At 42.4% G+C, this 23539-nt stretch overlaps 1 protein-coding gene across 2 annotated transcripts in view; it reads right to left on the bottom strand.

Annotated features, from left to right (window-relative positions):
• NKAIN2 (Sodium/potassium transporting ATPase interacting 2) overlaps positions 1-23539 on the bottom strand; it is a 971195-nt gene that overhangs the window by 418036 nt on the left and 529620 nt on the right. For both annotated transcript variants that reach the window (XM_019537983.1, XM_019537984.1), the window contains one exon: positions 9703-9783. In XM_019537983.1, coding sequence (XP_019393528.1) covers positions 9703-9783 — 81 coding nt within the window. The remainder of the gene's footprint in view (positions 1-9702; positions 9784-23539) is intronic.

The following is a 23539-nucleotide window of genomic DNA, read 5'->3' as shown; positions in this document are numbered from 1 at the left end:
CTGCTTGTATGGGTGCAGAGCTGGGGAGAGGAGCTGCAGTAGTCAGCCAGGCTGGACAGCAGGGGGGGATGGGGGAGTGGGGTAGCCCCCCCTGAGCTGGCCTTCCCCAGCTGCTCTGGCTCAGGCTTGGGCCAGTCCCACCCTCCACCTAGCAGCCACTGCTAACACCTGTGCTTGGCCAAAGCAGATGAGCACGGCCAAGGCTAGCATGCTGCCCTGCCAGGGGGGTTAGCAGGGTGACCTACAAAGCAACCTGGGATGCCAAGGGACTGCAGCCTAACTTAAGTTGGGAAGGAATCTGGTACAGAAGTGCAATATACTGGTCTAACATAAATCACTGAAGTCTAATATAACATCCGTCCAAGTCTATCTTAGATTGGGTTCTGGCATTTTTAAACCAAACTTCTGTACTGTTATGGGTTCAGATTGGTTTACAGTCACTTATACCAGTTTGTGTGTAATGTCTGTAACTGGCCCAAAAGTGGTAATAATTTCACTGGGCAAATCTACATAAGACACTTGCTGCGCAGTAGCCTAATAACACTGCATAGTAGTGTGCTGGTCAAAAACTGCTAATAAAGCGACTGCACAGTGTTATTAGGCTACTGAACAGTAAGTGTCTAAGTGTCACAAAAAAACCCCCAACTGTACGCCAGCACATTTAGATAGTACTTCATTAAGTAAGTACTAAACTAAACGCACAGTAACTACTGAACATTAATGAATGTGTAGATGGATCCACTATTATCCTTTTCTTCGCCACCTATTATCCATTTGTTCTCTTGTCTCATTATATGCTAACAGTATAAGCAATTTGGGCCAAGGATTTTTTTTTCCCCATATTATTCTGAGCAAAATGGAAGTTTCATATCCAAGTGGGGCTTTTAGATTGGGGTGGCAATCCTGTGGCATGTTGTATCATAAGTAACATAAGCAGCCTCTGTGTGTGACATGCAACAAATTGGGGAGAGGACAGACAGCACAGTGACAGACAGGGAAGAGCATCAGATCAGGCAGGGATCACAGGGCAGGGAGGAGACAGCAGAGCAGCAAATCAGGCAGATAAAGGAGATCGGAGTGATGCTTGGGAAAGCCACAGGTCTAATTTGTGGCACACCTGGCAAGAAGAGCAGTGGCCCCCACTACTCTAGGTAATACTGCAGTTCAGTTAATAAATGCTAGAGTTATATCTAAAAATATAATCTAAAAATACTCATTTCTGCACTATCTAGAGCCAAAAGTTTGAAAGACCTGCAGCAATCTCCACTGAACTTACATAAATTATAACATGTACTTGAGTACATAATAATATACTATATGATGTGGTGGAGTATACACTGAACACGTGGTAATTGGACTCTATTTAAAGGACAAGTAAGATATATATAGTCATGTATAATTATCACATAATCTTTTTAAAGAGAAACACTGCAGTTTTCCCCCTTTTCAAATGCATTCCCATGCTATTATAATAATTACTATACTAAAACATTACTGGAAAGAGTATATGTATATATAAACATATGTGTGTATAAACATGAAGTTTTAGCATAAAATATAAGCTGGTTTAAAATATAGTCACATTCTACACCTTTCAGGATCTGCACATTCATATTTTGTATTTCATTATGCTTTTGAATCGCTTCCGATTACTGTTTGCATTGCTACTGGAGAGAAACGGATGGGGAGGATAAGTTTTAATAAATGCTTTCTACCATATGCTGCATCTATAAGAATAAACAGTTTGATTTTCTAATCAGTTCTCTTCTGGCTGGTAGAGATCTGAGGCTAAAAAAATGCTGCAAACTAATTTATCTGGAACTGTAAGCATGCTTAATAGTATCTACCCATGAAACTACCCTCAAAATAACCTAACACTGCTGGTTGCCAGCAGTGTTTTCAATTTTCATCTGTTAGATATATGATCAAGCATGTCAAATCTGCCCTAAGTAATAGAAGTGAAAAAATAAAGTCATTTACTTAAAACATTCTGATAGCTATTTATCCAAAAACCCTGGTCAGATTTAGCGCTTAAAGGCATTTACCTACAAAGTTAACCAGATGCTTTGAGTTGAAAACTAATTTAATTTCTCTGTTATCTTAACAGGACATCTGTTAAAACAACATCCAAGGAAGGTAATATGCTCAAAATTAAACATCCTGCAGGTTGTCTTATTAGTGTGTGTGGAACACTGACATTTAACCATTAACCACCACTACCTTGTAAGAAGTAATTAGTAAGTGGGAAATCAAACCAATATAATTATTGCACTAGCAGATATGAAATAAAGTAGGACAAATTAATTCCTGATGCAAATACAGCCCTGGTGCCAGTTTCACACCTTTGTTTCTACTGTGTTAAATTAGAGATGAATGATCCCTTGCTTTGTGGTTCTTTTGCTTTCTTCTTCCCCCTCTTTTTTAACTTAATTGAGGTTAACTAACTCCTTAAAACCCCAACCTATTAACTACTTAAGATTTAGGGCCAGATGTTTAAAAAGTGCTCATGGCTCATAGTTATCATTATTTTTTTTAAGTTCTGTGGATGACATTCTATGCAAATTATATATTGAGTTAATTTGCAAGGTTGTAATAATTTGCATGAGACCATAAACTGGAGCTTATGGCTGATGCACTCTGGTCGAAATGGTGGCAGGACACAAACCTGTAGAAGCTACATTGCAACTGTATAGGTCAGTAATGACAGAACGTCTGAGGGAGATAGGAGGAGCCCTGGATTCCAGTCCCTTCTCCCCAGACTGTTTTGAAATTTAATATTAGGCCCCTTCTACACATGCTGGTAAAGGCATGATGGGATCTAGCATGTAATCCACACAATTATACCTCCTGCCATGCCCCACACCCCAGCTGAGATGCTTCCAGCTGTGGGGGTGGCACATGCACCCCCAGGGCTGGAGGATCATTGCTGAAGTGATCTCCCTTCCCCAGGGGTGCAGGAAATACTTGTGGCTGGAACATCACATCCCCCTGCCCCAGGGGTGTGGGAAACCCTTGGGGATAGAGGATCACTGTGATCCTCTGGCCCCAGTGGTTTCCCACACCCCTAAGCCCTATGGATTGTGGGAGCCATGATCCCCAGGGGTTTCCCATACCATTGTACCCTGGAGATCGTGGCTCATAGGTTTTATGCTGAGCATGGTGTACCCCTGCAGCTGGCAGCCCTATCAGCTGATAAGGTTCCCAGCCGCAGGGGAGACCTGGCTACAAATGCAAATTGAAGCTCAGTATCAACCAGCTATAAAGTTACTACATATTCTGGGGCTCCTTGACCCTTAAATTCTTGGCTATCTAATGAGTTTTTCATGAATGACTAAGGAGAAAGCAGTGCTTTATTGTGTCCTTCCTTTAAATCTTCTTGTGCTTTACAAGAAGATTGATGGATCACCTCACACAGGTAAATATTTCCTTATATTTTCCCAAAGTGATTGAAAAATTAAAATTTAATGGAATCTCATCCTAAATGTAAAAATACATGTTCTTCTTTCTTTGAACATTACAAACATTTACAAGGGCACCAAATATGCATAGATTAATGCAGAAGTATGTGCCTTCAACCAACTGTGGATTTTGTATATTTTTTCTGGAAAAAATACATGTATTTTAAGAAAATCAGTTAGGATTACTATTTAAAGGCATCCTCAGAATGCCGTTTGTACGTACCTTACCTCTGAGGGCCAAGGAGGACAGCAATATGATCTACAAGAAATAGGCTGTTCTGTGGACTGGACATTCCAGACAGTAACTGTGGCAGCGAGAAGTCCCCACAGGTGCCAAGGGGGCCGGGGGAAACCCAGGAAACTTCCTTTTTAAAGCATGGCTGAAGCCAGAACCAGAGCCACGCCGCATGAGCTGGCGTTATGCTGGCTCTTTAATCAGCTGCTCCTGAGGCAGGGAAGCACTGAGCTGATTGTGGCGGCTGGGGATGCCGCCGCAGGAAATTTAAAAACCCTGCTGGCTTCCAGCAGGGGAGAGGAGAGAGGGAGAGAGCCAGCTGGGAGCACGCCAGGCAGGCAGTGACTCCCGAGGCTGGTGGGATCGTTGCTGCAGGTGCTGCACCTGCACTTGGGGCTGGAGAAGCAGCGTCCCTGAATTAGGCTGGGGAAAACCATAGGATCTTTCAGAGTCCATAGGACAGTCTCTCTCTGTGTGAGACAATGGAAGCCCAGCCCTCTGGCACCAGGGTCTGGGGGCTCCAGTTGCCCTAACAGCCAGGCAACTGACCAGTGCCGAGGCTGACGCCCGACCCCTTAATAAAGGGGCTTACAGGGGACGGCGGAACAACGGGAGCAACAGCCAAGTGGTTGACGAGTGGAAGGGGTGTAGGGAGGCGAAGCCCTGAGGAACATTGCAGCATGATTGTGAGTACCTCTGTCACCAGGTCACCCGAGAAGATAAACACCACTGAAATCGTCCTTTCACCCAGTAACAACAAGTCGTGGGAGGTGAGTTGAGGGGGAAACTCTAGTAAAGGGGGATGGTACGGTACTCGCCACACCCACTAGAGTTGACACAGTAGTCCAAAGACTCACACAGCAACCCAGCAACTTAAAACAACTCTGTTTACTTCATTTTTGCATTAACAAATAAGTCATACACGTTGTGGTTAGTGCTAGATGATGAGCAGTAAATACTTCAACAAAGGTACAAGGGCACAGTATTCACTGTGACACTATTCCTCATTTTGGGTACCATTCCCATTTTGTCATATCATGTGAACAGCTGTGCACAGCTCTTAATAATTATTCAGCTCTTTCACTCTTTTAAAACAGGAGATAATCTCATACTTCTAGAAATGTTAGTGTCTTTACAGGTTCTTCCACTGTAATAAGGAACAGTAGTAAAAATGTCATGACCTCTGGCCTCCAAACCAATTTAAAAAAGGATGAAGCCAATAAAGTTCCTCTAATGTGATAGATTAAACCTTGAAATATGTTTTTCTCCTTTAGATTACTAGATGATAATAGCAAAATAGATAATGTAAGACAGTAAACAGAAGCCAGTTTCCAAACTTTCAAAAAAAATGTCTATTTTATTCTACTTTGTAAAAAGCTATATATTAAATGCATAAAAAATAAACTATGCCCAGGTGGACTATTATGAGGCTGTAATTTTAACCTTCCAATTCTTAAAACCATGCTGTGCAAGATTCTCTCTCACGGTTTACAACCTTGGAGGCTTCCCTCTGGTACTTCCCTAAAGGTTATTTTTTATTCTCTAGTTAGGGCTGAATCAGGGCTTCATCTTTTTAAGATTCCACACACCTTTCTTAACAGCAGATATATCCCAAAGTATCATTACAGACTTGATGTCATATTTATTCTCAGACAAAACATAAGTAACTAAAAAATGCCTAATGCAATATCTGGGTGGATAGCTAACTGGCATTATGTCAAAAATGAACACCATTGTACAACCCCCCCTGCTAATCTGGAGATGTACCCAATGTGTCATGAAAAGGATGTTTTTCCAGTATGTTCTGGAAGGTTTGACTTCTACATGTGTATCTGTATCTGATGCCGCAGGTATATCTGATGCTACCAGGTGTGAGAGCCCAAGCCCTCTACTTACTTGGTCTTAGTTGAAGACAGCTTGGCCTGAACATGTACCTGATAGGCGAGCCACCCTCCTGTTCTCACCCGCCACATCTAGATCTGACTGGATTAGCAAAAGGCTCCTGATGTCACTGGGGCTACACTTGTGTCTCACGGGGCTCCTGCCTCCCCTTCACATGTCAACCATATGTTCCTGAAGTGAAAGATTGATTGTAAATCAAGGAAAAGAACTAAATTTCATACACCTGACACCCAGTCAGGTCATCGCAAAGTCTCGGTGTTCTTTTAAAGTCTCAGGGCTTCACCCTCTACTTTGGCCCTCCTACCAGTTCTCATATAGTCGACTTATATTTAGGCAGTGAGCAAGTCCACTCCAGACAGGTCCTTCCCCATCATCAAATGGTCCAACTGGAGTGATAAAGAAACAGCAACACAAAACATAAAGCACTTGGACCCGCTGGTCCTCTAACTCATGTTTGGACTCCGATCCTGCCATACTGGTCCCTCTCTACCTTCAGATCTGTCTGTCTCTTGGCCACTCCCAGCCACAGCGAGTCCCCACCAGCAGTTCCAAGCTCCAGGTACCTTTTGCCAGGCACTCCAAGTGCCAGGGCTTCACATATGCTCTCACTCCGGTGCAGAGATTGCCTGCAGGGTGCTGGACCTTCAGACTCTCTGTAGTCCTGCTCCTTCTTTTGGCTGCCTTCCTGTCCAGCTGGTGCTGAAACTTCCAGCTGGTTTGTCTATGCACAGCGAACACATGCTTCTAAAGTGTGGCTACTGCTGCACCTACCACTTTTGCTGCTCTTCCATTACTTCTAAAGCTCCTGCTGGGAGGCAAGAGGCACGACTGGCCCTTATTGGGCCCACTGGTTCTTCCCTAGTGCCCCGGGATGGGTCCCGGAGGTCTCCGTGTCCGACGTTTCTCGGAACGCCAAGAGCTGTTCTCCCACAGTGTGAAACAATGTTCACGGTTTTTTTTTGTAGAAAAAGAGGTTGCTTTCAGCACCAAATTCTTTTAGGATTAAAGTGAATCAGCCACTCCATAGATCTATCCTGGAATGAATGCAACACCTCTTTGTAGCCTGAATATGTACATTTGGGATAATCCCATTGCTAGGCTGAGACAAATAGATTGATGCTTAATTTAAATGAGGGGGATACACTAAATATTTCCTATTTTAAGTACAGAATATAATCACTGAATCCTTTAAAAAACATAAGCCCCCAAATAAATTTGATTCATTTAGGTTTATGCACTACTTGAAAAAATTCTGGATCTAAACACCTTCACACCTGAAGACTCAGGCCCACCTCTACTCAGGACAGGATTTTCCTGTTGTTCTTAACCAACATCATAGCTATCAAAATGCAGGGAAAGAAAGACATATTTGTCCTCAATACAATATACACTAAGCACCCCAGTCATTTTCATTTACACAGAAACTAGCCCAGGCCTGCAATATGCTACAGTGAACAGGTGGAAATGGGACAGAGTCAAATAATTTGCGTATGATGCTACAAATATGCCTGGCTTGTTACAGAGTTCATTACAGTTCATTTATGCCCCTGGCAGATATTAAAGTAATAGTGTGACTGTGATCTGAGGGATTTGTGTCATTCCAAATCTTGTACTTCCTGCCATACTACACATGCATAGCAAACCATGTGATGCTCAGGATTGGGCATACAATTCTTCAGATCCCAACTGCATGACAGCTGAGGGCAGGGCTGTCCCCTTCCCAGGGTGTGACTTTGTACAAGACTCCAGGACAGCCCAATCCCAATGCTCAGCCAAGCTCCCAGATTGGCAAAAGGTGACCATAGGTGTGAATACCATGAAGCAACCCAGCTGGGCTGCACACATGATGATTTATAGCTAGATGCACAAGGAAGCAGGTCCAGGGAGAACCTTCCCAACCCTGGTTCCTGCCCAGCTAACCCTACCCCACCTTTTAAATCACCACGTGTGCAGGCCAGTTGGGCTGCACATATTACAACTTAAAAGCCTGGTAGACTGGGAACCAGGATCACAGTGGCTACCCCTGGCCCTATTTCCTTGCACCTCCAGCTTTCTAACACTCATGTTCAGCCAACCTGTTTATGCAGTTTTTAAACCCTGTATCTGCTTTATAATGATCCAGACACTCAGCTGAGAGTTGGATTAGCATGGGGTAGCCCCAGGTCTGAAATGCATGCTGCAAGTTCAATTTAAAGTCCCATATCAACAAGTTACAAAGATATTCTACAATATACATGAAATATTTTTGTGCCTGGTCTGCTGTGCTATGCAGGGGTGCAGGTGTAGCTTGTTATAATTTATGGCATGATTAAAACCTGAATTGTGCATAATTTTAACGTGTGCAAGGGCTCTTATCAATAAGCAAGGCAGTTGTAATGAACTGAAAAATAGTATCTGGCAGGTTTTGTTATTCTATATATACTGCATCATTGCCAAGCTCTTAATAGACTGGGCCTGTCTAAATCAGAGAACAAACTACTCCACTTAAAAATCAGTTACCCTCCTCCCCCTTAGAAAAAGATGTCACGGTCCCTTTGATTTCAAAGTGACATTTCAAAGAGCAGTACACATGAAGATCCAAAAGACTTTTGTTCAGTCTTTCCTACATTTTGAGGGGAAATTGAGAGCTGGCACTTCCACAGTGAGATGTGTGTGACTTTTGTGGGTTCAGTTTGATTTCACTTGTTGCACTGGATTCTGAGTAAGGGCAGCAGGTGGCGTTGAATGCACTGGAGGCTTAGCAGCAGTAGCCAGCAAACGTTTGGAAGATATCACTAAATCAGGTTGGTCAGACCCACACATCCCTTACCCTGAGCCAAGCCAAAAGCCTTCATCTCAAATGTTCCACCTGGCTCCCATGCTCAGTGATATCCATTCAGCTTTGCCTTTCAGAATGCCTCTCTCATTTAGTACAGCCAGGACCATAGCTGACTCCATCACTATTAGCTTCCCTGCAAACATACCCAAAAATTCAGTGTTGGAGGACCACCCATTCAGCATAGCTGTTAGAGGCACCCTGGCCCCAGCTAATCATTGTATAAATCTATAAGTACCCTGAAGTTCTAATGACAGAAACCACCCTTTCCCTCCACTTCCAAGAAGTGAAGCTTTACACATGCAGTTTTCAGTTGGGTTAAACCCTGCTTAACCACTAGGGAGAATTAAACACCTTGGACCAAGTACAGAACGCAGTGTTTTTTGGGCTACTTCAGGAATGTATACAAAGGCAGGATTCTCACAATTTATATGTTGTTTAGGAAATAAAGTTACAAAAAGCATAACTGAGCATGGACTGCAAAATTCAAGCCCCAAATGCAGATGAAGCTTATTATTTCTGTGAAACAGTATGTCACCTGTTTATTTTTTGTTGCTATTTTACTGCTATGGGAACACACAGTATAAAGTATGGTTATTAGCCTGGGATAAAGGGGCTTCATTAGATCTATTTGTTTGGAATTATATGAGCCAATGAAAAACACCAATCACACGTGCTATCAGTTGGGGTGTCAGAAATTCCATGTATAATTCACAACATGCATAAAGAAACCAACATTTATCATAGATTGGCACACGCAAGCCTCAAGCCATAACATTCCCAACACAAATGTGGGAATGAAAACACTGTTAATTCCAGAAAGCAATATATCTTGGCACCTCAGTTTCCACTTTAAAGTAATCGAAGACACCTTGTTTTACAATTATTACAGTGAAGTATAGACCTCTGGAAAGAATCCAGCTAAGTATTAAGCAAGCTAAATGGTACCAAAGAGGTGTCTTTACTCTTGAAACAGCAATTATGAAAGTCTCCATTTGTATTTATAGTCTCTAATTAAGCTTTCTTATAAATATGAAATGTGCAGGGCAGAGCTGTAAGGGGCAAAACAGTGATTATTCCTTTAAAAAAGTATAACTGTTATTGTTGTTTCCACTGAAATAGAGATACCTGTAATTGTTTAGGATGTAGACTTGTAACACATTCAAAATTTCCATCAAGCTATCCTAATTTAAATGATACCAAGAGGATAAGTAGCTTGCAGAGTCTTCGCCTCTAAATCGGGGCATGTTAACACGGTGCTGATGGCTTAGACATATCAGATGGTAAATTACCTTTGAAAGATCCCCAGCCTCCAAGTAGAAGCAGATAACAAACACATTCCATGTAACCCAGAGGACTAGCCAGACAGCATACTGTAGGAGGAGAAGAGAGAAATAATACATTATTAATTTTGCAGTAAGATGAGTTAAATTTAAAGCTTAAATTGTTAGCCCAAATCTAAGAAAAAAAAGCAGATTATAGCTACTCTGCAGCTGTGTGAAAACATTTTGCTCATAAAAGAAAAAGTAACAAGTCCCTCATTTTCACCAGTCACAGTCTAGTGAGAACTGATTAGTATTTAGAAATTCTACATCTCAGTGGAAGTGCCTTTTTTGAAATTCAAAGCTCAGGCTTATCTGCTTTTTATATTGTTCCTCATTGGGAACATTTTAATTCAAGGCAGTGAGGGACATATTGGAGGCACAGAACTGTATTTTAGTGTTTGGATTTAAGCTAATTCAAATTTATTCAAAAGCACCCATTAAATTCCTATGTTCTGCCCCAGCATGTACTGAGATCTGTGCAACACTTGGGATAGAGTCTTTCGAGGATGCATATTTTTTGGTTGTTTACTGGTGTTCATGAGAAATCCAGAAGAACATCCCCAGGACATGACAGATGCTTCACTGTACATGTATTAAAGCATTTGAAAACATTACTCAAAACTGTTGGACATCCTGACCATAATATAATATTCTGTAAACATTAGAAATGTCCATTTTCTCCTGTATATGAACTAAACTGGGCAAGAGAGGTGAAAAAGTCTGAATAAAATCTGTGATGACACTTGTGCTCCATTTTCATTTTTTATGTAAGCAACAGAGTTGGTTTCCCATCTATATGGACATGATCATCTTCATTTTTGTATTTATGGAATTAGGTTTTGAAATGCCATATCCTTAATGTAGTGTAAAATGATTGGTTCTACTAAACCCTTGCCTCCAGTCTTATCTACTGTTGATGCTTCTGCAACTTCACTTGACAAATTGTTCCATCACATGATAAAACCTTAGTATGAGAAAATGCCTTTCTAATGACTACTGTTCTTGTTCTCTTGTTATTCCCAATTCAATTCTGTGTATTTGGTAATTTTGTTCTATGGACATATGGTACTGCAGATGTGAGAGATGTTCCATACATCAGTATAACAAAAACACCATAATAAACTATAAACCATTTCCTCTATGTTTGAGTTTAAGGTTTTTAGTTTATACTCCCTAGTTTCACCAACAACCACCTCTGTCTTTCAGATAGTCACAGTTTCCTCTTTATTCTACTTTCCTTATTTTCAGCTGTACATTTTAAATCCCTTTAATCTGTCTTTCTAGATTATATGTTTAATATCATTATGCTTTTTATACTTATAACCAATTATTTACTCTATTATGAGAAATACACACTGTACTGAAATTTCTCATTACCAGAGACATGTGGAAAAGTGCAAGTATTTCTCTCTTCTTAGGATCTTCAGCTTCAATATATCCCGGTAGAATATTTTAATTTTTTTAAATTGTATTCCACTGCAAAGATGTTAAGGTTACTTTAAATTTATCTCCCATGCCTGGATCCTTCTCCACATTACAACTTTCTAACTAGCATGCTCACATTTTAGATATCGATATCAAGTTGTTATGTATATTATCTTGAATTAAATCTAAGTTAATGATTTAAATAATTTATCTAATTTATCCAACAGAATTCTGTGTTCTCTTCTTAATTTACAAGATCCTTTCCATAATCTCTCTCCCCCCACTATAATCATTCATCCTAATTTCAATTTATCACTTCACTGTAGTTTTCTATCTATTTTGTGAACTTCCCCTGCATATGAATTAAATTATTAAATCCAATCTGGTTTAAGGGGTTCTCATCTTATTTCTCCTCAACCTGATATTTCTTCTATTTGCTTATGTCTCATTCCATTTCCGACTATTTACCCAGGCATCCATGATATTATCTAAGCAACATTATTTTTATCTTCCTAAAAAGATTTTACATGAGACCACATCAAACACCAGTTAAAGCTACATGTACTAAAGTTTCTTATTTTACAGAAAACTAAATTACTGTCAACCAGGCTGACTGCTGGATAGATGCCCTATAATGCTGATAAAATTATGATAAATAGATATTTAGTCCAGCAGAAAACATCCATCCTTCACAGTATAAGTTTTAGGTTCTGATCATTCTGTAGATGATATAATGCAAATTTATTATCTGAGGGTGAGATTTTCAAAAGTACAATAAAAGCTGTGTTACCTGGCATTTTACTAATGAGAATATGTACTCTATTAACTGGAATTTCCAATATCCCCCCCCCACCATATGCATCCTCACTGTAGCAATTGGAATTGTTGCCAAGTCTATCTGGCATGTACATCAAGTATTTCTGCTATTTACATTAGTCAGGGATCTGTGCAGGGCAGGGCAAGGCAGGCTGCCACTGTGGGCTGGAGCCAGGTCAGTGCTGGGCTCTTCCCGGTGAGGGTGGTTGCACTGTGCTCCTGCCTTCCTTGATAAGTATAACTCTCAGATAACCAGAATTTTTAGATAACCGGCACCCCTCCTATCCCACTCATGCCAGATAACAAAGCTTTTACTGTATTAACCAAATTTAAAAGACCCAATGGAATCTGTGTCCTTAAAATATTTAAAAGATTTTAAAAATCAACTCCAAACCAGTAAGAAGGTGCCTATTCAACACTGCAGGTCACTTCATAATACACAACCATCACTATCTACTACTGAAGATGGGATATGTCAAAGCAGGAAAGGAAAAATATTAAATTGGCTTAAATAATCTTAATTTTGGTATTGCCTATATTTTTAGTGCTTGACTTTTCTGACTTAATATTTTAAATACTTGTTTTTATTGTAGTCATATATACATATCCTTAGATTTTGGGGGAGCTAGGAGGGCATCCCCTTTAGTACACCAAATGTGAGTGTATTTTTAAGCTGAAGAACGTTGAATGCTATTTCTAAATTACAGATAAGCAAGAGCTGATTAAGCAGTACAATAAGCACACTACTGTAGATCATTACAAGACACCTACCCACTTTGGATTTCTGTATCTTACATGTCTCAGATTTAAATAGAATAATGTAACTTCTCCTTTCAGCCTTTTAATCAGTCATTCAAAATATTAAATTATCTGAATGTTGTATGATATCTTTTATTACAGAAATACTGAAAAGGTTAGCAAATGTTAAAAGTCCCTTTTCTTTTACAAATTAAGTATTTTTTACCTAAACATCTTCAGATGACCATTAAGTATAATTATCTTGAAAAACCAGGAAGCTCCTATTCCCCATTGCTACTTGTTTCAGATGCTTCAGATGTGGCATATCTCTTATCTCTGGATCACATACAATCATAAATGCCTCTTTTTGTCTATGTGCTTCAGTTAATCACTGTGGAAACTCAGTTCTGAAGGTCTGTAATGATGAACAAATCCCTTCAGTATTGCCTATTATATGCATCTTATTAGAAACACATTTTATGAGAGATCTTCAAACAGCTAGGGTTGTCTTTTTTCTCCCTTTCTTAGAGTTCAAGGTACCTGCTTTATCTGATGGCCACTACCACAAAGTTATAGCAACCGGAAAGCAGTGAAGCAAGAGCCTTGACAGAGACATGCTTCACTATTACTGTTTTGAAGATATTGCTAGGGGGTAATATCTATACCCAACAAGAGTGCTGTCATCTTATTTGGGGTGGGGAGGCAGCATGGGGGAACCAATGTTCAAAAGAAATCCAGCAGGAAAATGTAAATGCTTACTACCAGTTCCCATTGAACTGTGGGGAATCAAATCCACAAACCACCAAGCAGACCAGAAACCTCTTTCCTTCAGCAATTGTGAAAAACAAATTGTGAAAAAGAAGGCAAAAGGAGGTGAAAAAGGTATATCCTCAATTAACTAAACTCAAATTTATAAACATTCACAAATACTTATGAAGAACAAGGCCTTTCTTCAATTTTACTTAAGAGATGCTGTACAGTTCTAAGATCAGAAAGATTACTGCATGTCATTTTTTAATGTCATTAATCTTTCCAGGTTATAATTGAAATATAAAAGCATTTGTGGTAATACTGGGCACATCTACATGAGACGTTTACTGCACAGTTGACTAATTAGCTGCCCAGTAAAATCTTGTTGTCTACACATGTGCCCCTATTAGGCTGGAGTAAACTAATTTACTTTGCAGCAGGGTAGTACCTGTAAATACTATTACTATTTCCCCAGAATTCTGGGGCGGGGGCGGTTCACCCAAACATCAATCATTTGTGGCACCAAAATAAAAAGTTATAGTATACTGTGCGCATCTATCCACTGAACTCTTAAATTAAGCAATAAAATCCTGTAAGTGTGAGCAAGGTAAAATCCTTGTTAACTACTACAAAGAAACACCTGCATTAGTACCTACTGAAAGGACACTTTGTAAAGTCCCTGCAGACTCAGAGATAACCCTGCACCGGTCACACCATTCTTATTTTTTCCAGTTTTATTGAAAGCTTTTTCCACATTTTTAAATTTAAAATTCTGTAGAACAGGGGTAGGCAACATTTTATGGCCAGTGCCAAAAACCCCACAATGTCTACCTGGTAAGGTGCTGGGGTGCTGGCACGCCACAAAAACAAAACTGGGGTGGAGGGGGTACATAGCAGGATGCACTGCATACTTAATACTATTAATAATCATTACTGTAAAAAAAACCAAAACCAAAACAAAAAACCAACATTAAATAGAGAGCTGGTGTCAGGAGGGGAGTGGGGGCTGCCCCAGGGCTCTGCTACTTAAGTCACAGTGGGGGGCCAGCAGCACTGGAGGTGAGGCCCAGCCGGTCTGCACAGCCCTCAGTGCTGCCCCGCCTGGGTGGGACAGGGTGTCCGCCTGTCTGGGCAGCTCCCTCCAGGAGCAGCCGGGCTGGAAGGGCAGCCTGGGAGCAGGAGGGGGCAGCAGACCACAGACACCTCCCTGCCTGCGCTCCCCTGGCTCCGCCCGGTGCCTGCTGCAGCGCTGCAACTGGTGGCTGCACAGCAGAGCCCAGAGCAGCAACTTTAGAAAACAAACAAAAAAAACAGGTTTTTTTCATGCCTCCTGGCGTGCCAGGAAAAATGTCTCCACGTGCCACCAATGGCACAGGTGCCGGGGGTTGCCGACCCCTGCTGTAGAACAAGAGCTTCAGACAGGTACAAGCTTGTGGGAATACCAGTGCATACCAGCTTTTTCTGGACCTAAATATATCTTCTTGTCCCCTATTTCCTATCACTGCAGCTCTGGCAAAGACTGCCACACAAGAGGATATAGCACTTAGAAATCTAATGGCCAAACCTGTATATGGTTAGTAAGAATCCTATAAAATCTTACGAGAGATGCTGGGCAATACAAATCATTCTGCCTTCATAGGTAAGACACACTATATTTATGCTGATGCATTAGGCCACCATTAAGCAGTCACTCTCTCTCTAATACATATTCCTTTTTCTTGAAGGACAGCACTCTCAGACAAGGGTTCCAAAACATAAAATAAACACATGTGAATATAACAGCATGTTTCATTAGTCAGTTAAATCTATTAAATCTTACTAAGATGAATATTGTTAGTGGTAGGGAAACAAACACACAAATCAACACTAAAATAATTACTTGAAAACTAAAAGGCAAAAATATTTTTCTCTATCAAGATGCAACATCTTTGATACTGGGGCCTGTGGATTAGGAGTAGAGAAATAGCTTCCTTATCACTCCATATTCCATTTTCTGAATCTTCTCTGAAATTCAGGTTATAAAGCTCATGGCTATTCATTCCCAACAGAGATAAAAGAAAGATACCACCTTTTTCTCATTTTTTTTCTTTAAGAAAGATAGTTTTAATTGATTTGGGCTCTCGCAACTATTTGATTCCTGTATTTCCTTTGTTTACTGCATGCAAATAAATGTAACATAAGCATTTAACCTCAAATTACCCTTCAACTTCCCCACCCCTCTGCATGTGTCCACATACATACCTGTACATGCATACACCCCCACTTGGAAAGGAGGTTCTTTTGGTCTTTTTTTGTTTTGTTTTGACTAAACTGTGATTTTCTACATTATGTCAGAATGCAAAGGGAAAAAAGATTGATTGGTATCAATCAATCCAGAGAGTGAAGTTAAAATACTGGGGGTACAACCCCCCCCAGAGTAATTCTCCAATGAATAGGATTAGAAAGGATTGCTAGCTATCAGCATTACAAGAGTATCTCTACTTTTCTAGAGTATAATGTGATAGTTTCCAGCCTCAACAAATCACAAGATACTGAACCTTAAAGCAACACAGTTTGATGACATTCTTCCTTATTTTTGCTTCAGCTTCAATGTTGTATGACCAGGCACTAGCTCATGAACTGCTGGAGTCAGAAACAATTGCTGAATTTGAAATTTCAGCTTTATATGATATAAATGAGTAGTGCCCAATCTTTTTGCTCCGCAAGTTGGGTGGCTGTCACGGAGTGGGGCCTAGGAGTGGCCGTGATCCCACTAGCGCCCCCTACCTTGTTAATTAGGCGATCCAGCACCCTCTTATCTCGCCCACCACGTCTTGTTGTTGTATGGTTCTAGAAGGGAGGCTGCCTTTGATCCCCTACTACGTGGTGTTATGCTGAACTATCCCCCGTTCCGTATGAGGTGACTCGGTGCACCCCAGCCTTATGAGCAATGCGTACCTCCCCTTTAGCATGCGTCAAGCCTCACAGCTCTTCCGGACGTTATCAGGTCCTTTTCTTTTCTGCGCCCTGCCCGGCGCTCCTGGGCTTGTCACGCAACCGGCACCCCTTCTCTGGAGCCCCTGGGCTTGTCACGCAACTGGCGCCCCTCTATCCGTTAGCCCTCTCGGGCTGACTGACAGTACTCTTTCCAGTTGGGCTCAGGCGGCCGGAGCCTTACCTGGCCCCTCTGACCCTTCGGGGTCCCCAACACTGGGAGCCCCTCTGGGATCCTTTTCGGTCCACACCCCTACTGGGGTTTCTATCAACAGTATATGCCCACTCCTGGGGCTTTGCTTAAAACCTGCCCCCACGGGGCTTCTCTCTGTACTTGCCCCCTCGTGGGACTTCCTTCGAGTATGTGCCCACTCCTGGGGCTTCTCTCTGCCCCTTCTGGGCTCTCTATAATCATGGACTCGCCCTCTCCAGGCTCGTCTCTCTAGTAGCACCCATCCTAGGCTTCTCCTCGTGTGGCTCTCCCCTTGGAGCCTACCACGAGCCCATCGAGCTTCTCACTGGCGCTCCTTGCAGTGGGGCTCAGGTGGCCTTAGCCATGCCTGGCCCCAAAATCCTCATTGCCCTTCTCAGGGCTGGGGCGCTATACCCCAACTACGGTGCCCTCACTGGCACTGTGCCCCTCCAGGACTGGGGTAGTGCACCCCGCAATGCAGCACCACACTGTGGCACTGGGAGCACCCCCACTCTACTGGGTCGCTCCTAAATGAGGCCCCCTCCATCCCTACAGCCTCTCCTGGTCCTCCGGTGTAACAGTAACGAAACAGAACCATAAGCCAAACAGCTGAAACACAAGAATAAGCCTCCTGGCTATAACATAAGATCTAAGCCCACCTGGCTCTCTCGCAAAGGCCTCCCAGTCAGGGTCCTCTTCACCCTCACCATGCTGTAGCCACTTGGGTGGTCAGGCTGCAACAACCAGTTCTGCTCTGTTCAGCTCTCCTGCAGAGCTCCTGCACCTCAAGCTGCCAGACAGGAACTGCTAACTAAGGCTCCGGCCTGGGCTATTTATAAAGGCCCGGCCCTGCCCCCTTCTGGCCATGTGACCAGCCTGGTTGCTCCAGCAACCAGCACCTGTGCTGTCTCAGGGAGCTTCAGCAGCCCTTATTCCTTCATAGGAACAGGGCACCTGCGTGACCCTGTGACAGTGGCAATGCCAGGTCCATCCATGAGCTGGATCTGGTACATGGGACCAGCATGGTGGAGGACCAGTCTGACTACAGGAGGGAGGCAGGGGGGATGCAGCTTGATCTTGATACAGGTGTGGAGAGATGGGTGTGGGGGGGGGGAAGACAGGGGCAGAACAGCCCTGATCTGCATATGCAGGGGGGCAGGAAGCAGCTGGCCCTGATTTGGACACGTGGAGGATGAGCCCAGTCCTGATCCCACTGTGCTTCAATGGCCCAGACACGTCTGGATCTGGTCACACAGATCCTGCTCCTAAATTTTCTGACCTGTGACAATTCTTATGGGTCAGATATCAGACCCCATGGGCCGGAGGTTGAGCACCCCGTTATAAACCATTACGCTATCTCTAGCAGCATACTTTTTTCCTGCAGTTCATATCAGTTGCTAAAATCATGGCTCAGCTGAAAAAAAATGGTGATCATCAGCATTATGTAGTTTTGAACATTGGTTATTTTGTTAAATTTGAGGACCAGCAGTATTTTGGTAGGTCAGCATTCATAGTTTCAACAAGATGCTTTCTATTTACTGGTCTTGAATAATTTCTATGAAAATAAATATCATTATCCCTGAACTTCGCAGTAGTATGGGTATAGAATTTTATGGAGATATTGCTTCCATGAAGAAGTCATCTTCTTTTTTTTTAACTTCCTAGAAAAAAACGGCAAGGCATGGACACATTTAGAAAATGACAGCTCTGAAAAGAAATGCCACATGTAAATCTCAGTGTAACTTGCAGCATCAGAGGGAACTTTTTTCCATCAGAAAATGAACCTGGAGAAGATCCTCAACTTCTGTAAACAAGCAAAGTTTTGTTCAAGTTACAAGTTAAGAATCTGGCCCAGTGATTCTTAGCTGAAGAAATTCACAGGTTAATGTATGAACATGACTAGAGGAATTTACTTGAATTTACTTACCAATTTACTTGACTCCAAGAAGAGACTCCCCCCCCATTCAACATGGAGAAAAACACAGGGGAGACTGCATGGTGATGGTGGACGGGGGGAGGCTTGAGGATGGAGGAGTGCTGGGTAGTGGGCACATGGTGAGAGGGTAGAATAGAGGGCACAAGCATAGGAGAGACCACACAGTGGCAATGGAGCTGCAACTACAGCTGAGGCCTGACCAAGGCCAAGAATACAGCCACAATCACAGTCACTGCAGCTGGGCAGGGGGAGGAAGCACAATCACTGCATGCTCTGTACTGCTGGCCAGAGGCAGAGGCAAAACCAGAGCTATTGGAAAGGGTAAGCAGCTGGGGGTGGGGGGCAGGCCAGCGGGGGGGAGTGGGGAGACAAGCACCAGTGGGTACAAGTGGAAGGGGAAACATAAGTGGTGAGGACAGGCATTGGGGTGGAAGTGGCTTGGGGAACAGGAGGTGAGCATCTACTTGCCCTGCAACAGCATTGGTGAAGATGAATTAAGATGACCCTCCAATATTTAGATTCTATACATGGAAAATGATAATAAGTTCATAATTATTGGCATTTGTCTTATATTCAAAGTCATCCTGGATTTGGGTAATGCAGTATTATTTTGTATTTGTATGTCTCCTATGCTTATAAAAGAAATACATGAAAAAGTACTAAACATACTTGGAAAAATCTATAGTAATAAAAAGTGCATCTGTGTGAAGAAAAAAGAGTTTTAATGAAAGTGAGTAGATGAATTTCAGGTAGAATCACTGCGCTTTTAATTACCTCAACAACAAAACTTAAAGTAGCTATAAAAATCATGTGAATAAGTAATGTTATAGACTGCTATTAAGTCACCTTGATATAAGAAAAGACTCTACAACCACCACTGTGGTTGTTAATATTAATAAGGCAAGTTAATAATTTACACACTACATAAATTCATATGTATTCATGTATACCGTAAAGCAGCTCAATACATGTTTTGCCATTGCTTTACAATACTGAAATGATGGATGGCATGTATGACTGGGCACTTCTCGGAATGGTTGTTAATGACTGTAGCAAGACAGTGAGTGGAAATGAGATATTTCCAGAAGTTTTAGCAGATAGTCTGATCTGGGTGCATATAACATTAGCAAGAGCACATTTTACATCCTGAGTACTTACTAACATTACAGCATACATTAGTCTGCCATAAAGCAGAATAATCTTCCAGGAAACAGATGGAGCTATTTGTTTCCTATGAAAACCTAACTCTAGATTGAATATGTACAGATTTGATGGAACTGAAATTATGACATTTTTGCAAAAAGTTTTAGTATTTTCATTTTTGAGAGCTAAGTAAACTGAAGAACAGGAGACAAAAGACATTAAAGAAAGTGGATTTTAAAAAATGTTGTGTAATCAGTAATACTGAGTGAGACTTAGGAATGTTTCTAGGGAGAAAAATTTATATATTGATCACATTTCTGGAGCCTCTGGTTTGTATCAAAGACATTCAGAAGCAAAACTCATGATGATGATTCAGTCGCTGAACTGTTTATATTGATAGAGCTCTTGGCAGCTGTACCAATTTAAATTTCTTATAAAAATGAGTCATAATATTCAAAATTCTTCCAATATTCATTTTTAACAGAAGGTAAAAGATTAAACCAATTGACACTGTAGTCAGGAAAAGACTTCTTCTGACATTTATCTAGACTCTTTTATAAACACCTTGATATTTAAGTGCCAGTTACAACTATTTATAAAGGGAATCAATCTCCTTCACTGTATGCATATGTAAAACATTTTTTCTTTGCTAAAAACCTTTTGTGCTGTCATTGCTAAATGAGAATGATTATTTTTGTTAAAGTAGAAGGACATAGCACTTTTCTAGATTATCATTTGTTTCTTTCTGACTTAGTCTTAGACCCAAAGTCCACTGAAGTCTACTGGAATCTGTGCACTAATTTAAGTGAGTTTTGGATTAGTTTCTTAGGGCATTTTTTCATGCATTTCCAGTGTGGCACTGGGCACTTTTAATTAGCAAGCCGTGCTAATTAATAGCGCCTGGCGCAGCATCAGGAACATATGAATCAGCGGTGCAGCACACCATGCTGAGAAAACGGCAGTGGTGAGCTTTGAACCAAAGCATATCAAACATGTTTCAGTTTAAAGCACACCACCGCCATTTTTATAGTGTGGAGGCATGCCGCGCTGCTGATTCACATGACGTACGAGGCTGCCAGGTTGCATCAATTTATGTGCTCCAGAAGACTCAATTAATCAAGTCTGCTCTGATACATTGAATTTCCAGTGTGTTGGAGCACGCTCCTCGCATGTGTGTAAGTGACATTAGTGCCCAGTTCTATAAGGGCAATGTTTTAGGAAGTTTTAGAGAGCTTTATTCTTTCTTAGGGAAAAACATGAGAAGAATCAGAGAGCTTCTTAGTCGTACATATTGTTTTGTACAGTGCTTGGTTTAAAAAAATTGCCAAGGCCACCCAAAAACTTTGGTTTTCTAAAATACGTAAGAGCTGGATAAGAGGCCTTTGAAAAGGTTTATATTCCTGGGGTGGAGGATACAGCACAAAGAGTTTCAAAGCCTTCTGGCAGGCAGTCCTGATTTGAGAGGATGTTGACCATTTTTAAAAGAATCAGTTAGCTACAAGGGCTACACTCCATTCTGTAGAGAACAGCAAACATACTGATGGTGACTTTACAAACTGCTGAGATTTAAAGGGGCTTCAGCTAACACAGCTCTTTAAAACCAACTGGTTTGCAGAGCCAGACAGAATTCTCTTCAATATCCTATAAGTGGAGAGTATTAAACTGGAGAGTGGTAAAATTAACATTAGTAAACAAGGGGCTAGTTCAAAATAATGACTTTTAAAAAAAAATTTCTAACCATTGGGTATACAAAATAAAACCAAAACTATGCCAGCAAAAATTTAAAAAAGAACTGCTTCTGTTGCAGGTGTTAAAATATACAGCATGTATTCATTCTCAAAAGAACTTGCTGGCATGTATAGCTGAAAATTCACATTTTTCACTGAAATTAGATGGCGTAACATACAGAGAGATGGGCGGGCAGGCAGATAGACAGCGAATAATATGGATTGCACATATTTAAATAGGGATGACCAACCTATGGCATACATGCCACAAGTGTGCAGCATGTGAGACCCAAGTGCTCAGTAAAGGAAGGTACTGGAATAGAGGTAGGGATTAGAGCTCACTGTGGAGGGTAACAGGGGCTGTGAGAGGAAGTGTCAGGTGTTACTGCTAAGAGCCAGATTCATCCTAGCTTTGCCCTACAGCCACTGTTGAATTTAAGGGTTTGGATTTTCACTCACCCTACAGAATTGAGCTATTGCTGGTCCAGGGAAAACCTGCCTTTTGGCAGGGATTAAACTTCCGGCAGAAGCTGCCTGCCCCTGCTCAGCTCCACCTGGCCATGCAAGGCTTGGGCCTCCCACTGCTATTCTGGTGCCCCAAGGACAAGTTCTGTTAGGCACCTCTGGGGAATCGGGATCAGAGCAGTATTTTGGAAGCGAACAGGGTTTAATTTGCAACCCATCTACCAGAAAAGTTGGCCACCACTGATTTAAATAATGTAACGAGGTACTTCTCTTAATTATTCAGTCCCCCAATGCTTGTCCTTGCATGCTAACATTGTGCTATCATTTTCCATGAAATAGTTACATTAGTAGGAAAGTATCTATCCACATATTTCTCATGGTTCTTCAATATTTTGGAAACAGTAAAGAAGCTGCTCTGAGTCCATTCCGGGGATGCCTTTAATGTCATCCCCTTTGACTCAAGCAGTCAGCCAAAAATTCAGGCTTTGGTTGGTTCTTCCAGTGTGAAAGAAAAACAGATCAAATTTTAGGATTTGGGTCAAAGAAAAGATCTGTGCTGACTCTGTTCTGTGAGAGCTTGGAGGCAGGTCCTGCTGGGTGCCTGGCCAGAACAGCCAAGTGCAGGGTGAGTGCCAGCATGCCTCCCTACAAGGGAGAGTCTGCAAAGGAGCCTGGGATGCTGTCAGACAGTGACCTAACATGAATTGATAGGGCAGGGGTGGGGAAAATATGGCCTGCAGGCTAGGTCCTATCAACCAAAGGATTTTATCTGGCCCACAGTGGTTCCCTTGGCTTCACTTGGCCCAAACACAGGAGGCTGCACAGGCCATGGTGCACATGGCTGATCCTGCTGCCCCCTGGCATGCAGTGGGGCCAGGGAGGTGCAATGGCCAGACTCCACTTCCTAGCAGCCCAACAGTGACAGCTTCTTCTGGCTCTTGTTACCAATGTCTCTGCAATTGCTGCCAGACCTGGCCCCACTGCTTTGGCATCCAAGCACATGTTCCCTGCACCCACTGCCAAGGGTGCCAGACAGAGCAGATGTGTGGGGTTTCCATGGAGACCAGTCTGGGACCCCCATGGGCAGGGCATGCTCAGCCAGGTGGGTGGGATGGGGGTTGCAGGTGGGTTAGAGTGGCATCCAGAAGCAGGATGGGCGGGCAGGGCCAGAGCTGGGATCAGGGTGCAGTGAAAGCATGGGACTAGGGCCTGGGGCAGAGCCATGATCCACTGCCTGCATGTCTGTGCAATGGGTTTTGGTTCCATGGGCAGGGGCACATTGGGATTGGATTATGGCTCTGTGCTGGGTCCAGGCCCCACAATCTCAGGCCTGGCCCCAGCCCCACCATCCTGCTCCCAGATGCCACTCCCTGCTCACCCATGGTCCCATGCCATCTGAACACACCTTGCCCATGGTGGTCCCAGCGTGGTATCCATAGAGGAGTTCCAGGGGTCAGGGCAAGAATTACCAGCAATGACCCTGGGGCCCAGGGTAGAACTACTTAGAGAGCCTTGGTGAGCTGTTGCAGCTGCGGGGGGGGGGGGGGTCATAGGATCCCAGCAAGACAAGCATCCAATTTGCTCTTGAAGGTGTTCAATGTAGGTGCTTGAACCACCTCCGATGGCAGGATGTTTCAG

The sequence above is a fragment of the Crocodylus porosus genome, unplaced genomic scaffold (assembly GCF_001723895.1).
Source record: "Crocodylus porosus isolate Cpor-Errol unplaced genomic scaffold, CroPor_comp1, whole genome shotgun sequence".
Lineage (NCBI taxonomy): Eukaryota > Metazoa > Chordata > Crocodylia > Crocodylidae > Crocodylus > Crocodylus porosus.
The sequence above is the reverse complement of the archived record's forward strand: the minus strand, read 5'-3'. Positions and strand labels throughout refer to the sequence as shown.